The sequence below is a fragment of the Astyanax mexicanus genome, chromosome 22 (genome assembly GCF_023375975.1).
Source record: "Astyanax mexicanus isolate ESR-SI-001 chromosome 22, AstMex3_surface, whole genome shotgun sequence".
Lineage (NCBI taxonomy): Eukaryota > Metazoa > Chordata > Actinopteri > Characiformes > Acestrorhamphidae > Astyanax > Astyanax mexicanus.
The window spans coordinates 38,364,214-38,371,777 of record NC_064429.1 but is presented as its reverse complement, the minus strand read 5'-3'; the positions used below and the strand labels follow the sequence as shown (position 1 = coordinate 38,371,777).

At 37.9% G+C, this 7,564-nt stretch overlaps 1 protein-coding gene across 5 annotated transcripts in view; it reads left to right on the top strand.

Annotated features, from left to right (window-relative positions):
- Positions 1–7,564, top strand: part of taok3a (TAO kinase 3a) — a 73,927-nt gene that overhangs the window by 62,328 nt on the left and 4,035 nt on the right. For all 5 annotated transcript variants that reach the window (XM_049470294.1, XM_049470296.1, XM_049470295.1 and 2 more), the window contains 4 exons: positions 438–641; positions 2,340–2,579; positions 3,238–3,450; positions 6,545–6,727. In XM_049470294.1, coding sequence (XP_049326251.1) covers positions 438–641; positions 2,340–2,579; positions 3,238–3,450; positions 6,545–6,727 — 840 coding nt within the window. The remainder of the gene's footprint in view (positions 1–437; positions 642–2,339; positions 2,580–3,237; positions 3,451–6,544; positions 6,728–7,564) is intronic.

The following is a 7,564-nucleotide window of genomic DNA, read 5'->3' as shown; positions in this document are numbered from 1 at the left end:
AATTTCTAATAGACTGATTAAAACATATATATGCAATAATACTGTGCAAAACCTCCTCTGTTGGATTCTTTAGATACTTATATATTGTATTTTATCTATTTATTTCTGTTACTGGTGTGTATTTCATTTACCCTTCAGTGATTCTGCTGGAATCTGTCTATTATATAGATTTTAATGTTATGTAAAAGTTGCACTGATGAGTTATAAGTTTAATAATTAGCCCAACCTGCACAATAAGCTAATAATAATAATAATAATAAGCTGTATAATAATAATAAAGTAATAAAGTAATAAACTGGAGCTCCTTATCTGGTTCTGGTTCTGCAGCTTCAGTTCCAGAGTGTGTAAAGTCCATGTTCTGGTTTGTTCAGAACAAAGCTAATGCTAAATGCTAATGCTAAGTCTCGTACTCTCTCTCTCTCTTTATTTGATATCAGGAGATGAACGAGGACCACAGCACTCCTAAGAAGGAGAAGCAGGAGCGTCTCTCTAAACACAAGGAGAACATGCAGCACTCTCAGGCTGAGGAGGAGGCGCAGCTCCTCGGCCAACAGCGGCTTTTCTACGACCGGAACTGCAGAGCCTTCAAACGCAAAGTCATGACCAAGAGACACGAGTTCGAGCAGGAGCAGCTCCGAGAGGTTAATACCTTATTCCTTACCCTCCACCAGCTATCTATCTTTACACATTCTAGCCACATCCTTTAAACAGCAGCAGATCTTCTGAATATATCTACACTGATGGGCGTGGTGTTCTGGAAATGAGGTGTGTTCAGGTACATTTCTGGAGTTTTATCTTGTTTATCTTGGTAACAAAAAACACAGGAGCTCCACTGACTGAATACAACCTAGACAGACGCCAACAGTCAGACGTTCATCGCTATCTCGGTAACACAGGCGCTGTGCCGAGCCGAGCGTACACCCCCACTTATTACACACACATGAACACACAGCAGCACAAACCCAACTTTTACATCAACAATAAACAGAATAGTAAATAAAATAACATTGCTGTTCCCGTAAATGAGCTGCTGGAGCTCCTTCACAGCGTCAACCAGCAGCTCAGTTTCCTCTGCTGAGAAGAGTTTGTTGAACACGTCCAGGTAGCTGCACCGTGACAATAGCAATCCACCAAAGTCAGAGCTCACCTGATCTACTCTTAAAGAGAATGATGAGTGACTGAGAGACGCTCTGATTGGTTTATTTCACGTTACGCCCAAAACATGATTAAACACACACATAATTAATTAAGAGAATTAGTACATGACTTTTGCTTTGCGTTTTGAGCTGTGCAAGGTTTCTGTACTTTTCCCGTCGTTATGATAGCAAAGACACACTGACGCACCCTAAATCAAACTATGCAGTAATCTTTTTAATGATATTTTTATGTGTTTTAGAGATTTTAGGGGCTTTAATAAGCATTCACTCAGATGGTAGATTCTATCTGTATCCATATTTATATGATTTATAAGATGGAATATTTCTAGTTCTTAGCTTTTAGCCTGACTCCTCTCTGAGTTACTGTGTAACACTGAAGTGAAAATAAGAAGCACAGCTATTTGCTGATCCACTAATCACTAATAATCACTAATAATCCCATAATCCAGAGAGAACTTTCACAAATCTCCTGAAATTACAGCAAAAACACACACACACATCTTTATATTTAACTGAGCTAAATACAGACTCAGCTTTGTGTATATATATATATATATATATATATATATATATATATATATATATATATATATATATATATATATTAGTCGCATTAATGGCAGAAATTGGGCATTTATGGAAGAAATTGGTTGTTTTTTACTGTTGTAAGTTGTATTTTAATGGTAGGTGCATTATATAATTAAGAAATATAAGTCTAAATTGAGTTTTTTTTGCATTAAAAAGTCATTTTATATATATATATATATATAAATAGTGCTCACTGGGGGTCTGTATTCTGTATTTTTATGTTTAATATTTTGTCTGATTCTCTTTTCTGTGATGTAAAGCTGCTTTGTGACCTCAATAAATTTGATTTGATAAATATTTTTTACTATCGTGGTATTATAGAGGTAGTATGTTATGTTTTTATTATTTTTATTTTTTGCAATTTTTTTGTCCTTAATTTTACACTTCATTAAATAAGTAGATATTGAATAATTTAAAATATAATTAAAATAATATATATATATATATATATATATATATATATATATATATATATATATATATATATATTACTGTCAGTTCATGCTTTTTATTAGAAATAATAATAATAATTATATTAACGTATTAACTTGTGTATCAGATGTAAATACAGTAATAACGTGTTTTTTCCTGCAGGAGCTGAATAAGAAGAAGACTCAGAAGGAGATGGAGCACGCAATGCTGATCAGACACGACGAGTCGACTCAGGAACTGGAGCACCGGCAGCTGAAGACCCTCCAGAAGCTCCGCATGGACCTGATCCGCCTCCAGCACCAGACCGAACTGGAGAACCAGATCGAGTACAACAACCGGCGCGAGCGAGAACTTCACCGCAAACACGTCCTGGAGCTCCGGCAGCAACCCAAGAACCTCAAGGTATGTACCTGAACTCAGACCCAAGAACCTCAAGGTACGTAAAAGGAGGTTTGTCCCAAAAACCTTAAGATACGTAGCCAAACTCCAACCCAAAAACCTCAAAGTATGTAGAGGAGATTTGACCCTGAAACCTAAAAAGATATGTACCCGAGCTCCAACCCAAAAACCTTAAGATACATAGAGGAGCTTTGACCCGAGAACCTCAAGGTAAATATCCTAAATCTGACCAAAAGTATGTACCTAAACTCCAACCCAAAATCCTCAAGGTACATACATGACGTTTTCCCCAAAAATCTCAAGGTACGAACACAAGCTTAGACCCAAAACCCTCAAGGTTTATACCCAAACTCAGACCCAAGAACCTCAAGGTTTGTAGACAAGCCTCAACCCAAAACCTCAAGGTACATACCCAAAATAAGACACAAGAACCTCAAGGTTCGTAGACGAGCCTCGACCCAAAACCTCAAGGTACGTACCCAAAATAAGACACAAGAACCTCAAGGCATGTAAAGTAGCGTTGTTCCAATAACCTGAAGGTATGTACCTGAGCTCAGACCCAAGAACCTCAATGTATGTAGAGAAGCTCAGACCCAAAAACCCTCGAAGGTACATGCCTAAGGAACCTCTCCCTACAGTAACCCGTGTCCTCCTGTTTCAGGCGATGGAGCTGCAGATAAAGAAGCAGTTTCAGGACACCTGTAAAGTCCAGACTAAGCAGTACAAAGCCCTGCGGCACCACCAGCTGGAGGTCACGCCCAAGAGCGAACACAAGACCGTCCTGAAGGCCCTGAAGGAGGAGCAGACCCGCAAACTCGCCATCCTGGCCGAGCAGTACGAGCAGAGCATCAACGAGATGATGGCCTCGCAGGCGGTGAGTCTTCATACATCTTGGCATCATGTTCTCCTCCACCAGTCTTACACACTGCTTTTGGATAACTTTAGATAGATAGATAGATAGATACTTTATTGATCCAGAAGGAAAATTAGCAGCCAGTAGCAGTTACACAACACAGTCGAAACAAACAGTACACAGTAGAAACAAACAAAAAGTATTATAAAATAAAATAAAAGAGCACAGTGAGGAATATAAGACTAAACTATAAAATTATAAACTGAGACTTAAAAATATATACATAAATATATAAATACAAAAAAACTATACAAAGTGTGAAAGTAATCAGTCATAGATAGTGCAAAAGTACAGGATGTACAGTAAAGTGACAAAGTGTCCAGGGGTGCAAATGTACAAGATGTACAGTAAAGTGTCCAGGAGTGAAAAGGTACAGAGTGTACAGTAAAGTGCCAAGTGTCCAGGGATGCAAATGAACAGTATATACAGTAAAAAGGCAAAAGAGTCCCAGGGTGTAGATGTGTAGGGTGCTTTCCAGTACAGATAAAAAAAGGCTGATTAAGAAAGCACATATTGAGACTCGTTCCTCATCTGTCCTCTCTCTTCCGGCTCCACTGGGAGGAGTTGAAGAGTCTGATGGCTCTCGGAACGAACGATCTTCTCAGTCTGTCCGTAGAGCAGCTCTGTGACAAGAGCCTGCCACTGAAACTGCTCCTCTGATCCATGATGATGAAATGCAGTGGGTGACCATCATCATCCATGATGGAGAGTAGTTTTTGCAGTGTCCTCCTCTCTGCCACCGTTACCACAGAGTCTAGCTCCACACCAACCACGGACCCCGCCCGCCTGACCAGCTTGTCCAGACGCATCTCGTCCCTCTTCTTCATGCTTCCTCCCCAGCACACCACAGCATAGAAAAGACAGCTGGACACCACAGTCTGATAAAACATCAGCAGGAGCTTCCGACAGATGTTAAAAGACCCCAGCCTCCTCAGGAAGTAGAGCCGGCTCTGCCCCTTCTTGTACAGGATGTCTGTGTTGGCTGACCAGTCCAGCTTATCATCCAGATGCAGTCCAAGATACCTGTAGGTCTTCACCATCTCCACATCAACTCCCACAATGGATACTGGCTGTATGGGTGGCCTGGCCCTGCGGAAGTCCACCACCATCTCCTTGGTCTTGGAGGTGTTCAACAGCAGGTTGTTCCTATTGCACCACGCCACAAAGTCTTCCACAAGGTGTCTGTACTCCTCCTCCTTTCCTCCCCGTATACAGGCCACAATGGCAGTGTCGTCTGAAAACTTCTGCATGTGGCACGTCTCAGAGTTGTACTGGAAGTCTGAGGTGTAGAGTGTGAACAGGAACGGGGAGAGCACAGCCCCCTGTGGTGCTCCTGTGCTGCAGACCACAGTCTCTGATGTACAGTCCTTCAATCTGACATACTGAGGTCTGTCAGTGAGGTAGTCTGTGATCCAGGAGACCAAATATGGATCCACCTGCATCCCCACCAGCTTGTCTTTCAGTAGGAGAGGCTGAATGGTGTTGAAAGCACTGGAAAAATCAAAGAACATGACTCTCACAGTGCTGCCTCCTCTGTCCAGATGAGAGTGGGTCCGGTGGAGAAAGTACAGTATGGCATCATCCACTCCCACTTTCTCTCTGTAGGCGAATTGCAAGGGGTCCATTGCATGTTGAACCTGGGGTCTGAGGTGGTGTAGAAGCAGACTTTCCAGGGTCTTCATGATATGTGATGTAAGAGCGACCGGCCTGAAGTCATTGAGCTCACTGGGGTGCGTCTTTTTGGGTACTGGAACCAGGCATGTTGTCTTCCACAGTGTGGGGACCCTCCCCAAATGCAGACTCAGGTTGAAGATGTGCTGCAGGGGAGCCCCCAGCTCAGCTGCACAGGATCTTTATGCTGCTTTACTTCTGGTGTAAAAATTCAAGCAGTTCAGTTTGGTGGTTTGACGGTTTGTGATCATCCATCTTCCTCTTGATTATATTCCAGAGGTTTTTAATTTGGTAAAATCAAAGAAACTAATTTTTAAGTGCTCTCTTATTTGTTTATTCAGAGCTATATATATGTGTACACATATTTACAGTATATTATTTTGTATCTCAGTCAGTCATTAAAATGCTGTAAAATAAATATATAATAAATGTAAGGCAAGGCTAGTATATTTGTATAGCACCTTTTATACACAACAGCCATTTAAACATGCTTTACAAATGAGAAAATACAAATAGAGATCAAATAATAAAGAGAAAAACATGTAAGAGAATAACAATGAAAATGGAAATAAAAGAAATAAAAAAATAAAAATAAAGCATGAGTAAAACATGATTCAAACATGATTAAAACAATATATTTAAAAGAAGGAAAATTAACTAAATTTATAAGAATAAATGTGCTGTTTCAGCTATAAAAACAATCATAACTATTGGAATGAATAAATAATTGGAATATAAGAAATGAAAGAAAAAAATGACAAAATACATCATAATTAAAGGAATAAACAAGAAAACTAAGAACAAAAAACAATGCAGATACTAAAAGTACTAACAATGTGTAAAGAAGAGTGAGTTTATCAGTGTGGAAATCATAGGCGAACATTTTTATATATATATATATATATTTCTTTTTTATTTTTTTATGTAGTTCATATAACAGATGTGTCTGCGTATACAATTTTAACTAGTATATGCACATTTATATAATACAATATAATTAATTTCAAAAACATTTAAAAATAAAAACAATTTCACCACCAGACAGTTAAGATTTGATTAGCTCTATATTTCATGATATATTTATAATGATAATTATATTTTATTGTTGATATTAAGCAGGCCTATTCAGTTATAAATATTATTAAAGTTAGTTCAGCTCAGTTCATGCCGTTGTTTGCGTGTTATGATCTGTGTTATATATTTAAATGTATGTATGTGATATATTGTGTATGTATGTGATATATTGTGTATGTATGTGATATATTGTGTATGTATGTGATATATTGTGTATGTATGTGATATATTGTGTATGTATGTGATATATTGTGTATGTATGTGATATATTGTGTATGTATGTGATATATTGTGTGTATATGTGGTGCAGCTGCGTCTGGACGAGGCTCAGGAGGCGGAGTGTCAGGCTCTGAGGCATCAGCTGCAGCAGGAGATGGAGCTGCTGAACGCCTATCAGAGTAAAATAAAGATGCAGACGGAGGCGCAGCACGAGCGCGAGCAGCAGAAACTCGAGCAGAAGGTCTCACTGCGCCGAGCTCACCTGGAGCAGAAGGTACACCTGTTCACTATTACATCACCGTTACATCACTACTACATCACTATTACTATATCATTACTACTACACCATTATTACATCACTATTACATCACTATTACATCACTATTACATCACTATTACATCACCGTTACATCACCGTTACATCACTATTACTATATCATTACTATTACACCATTATTACATCACTATTACATCACTGTTACATCACTGTTACATCACTATTACTATATTACTATTACACCATTATTACATCACTATTACATCACTGTTACATCACCGTTACATCACTATTACTATATCATTACTATTACATCACCGTTACATCACTACTACATCACTATTACTATATCATTACTATTACACCATTATTACATCATTATTACATCACTATTACATCACTATTACATCACTATTACTATATCATTACTGTTACATCACTGTTACATCACTACTACATCACTATTACATATATCATTAATATTACATCACCGTTACATCACTATTACTATATCATTACTATTACATCACTGTTACATCACTATTACTATATCACTACTATTATTTCACAATAACATCACAATAACACAACTATTACATCACTGTTACATCACTATTACTATATCATTACTATTACATCACTATTACATCACTGTTACTATATCACTACTATTACATTACAATTACACCACTACTACATCACTACTACATCACTATTGCATCACTATTACTATGTCATTACTATTACACCATTATTACATCACTATTACTATATCATTACTATTACATCACTATTACATCACACATACAATATCACTAATACATCACTATTACA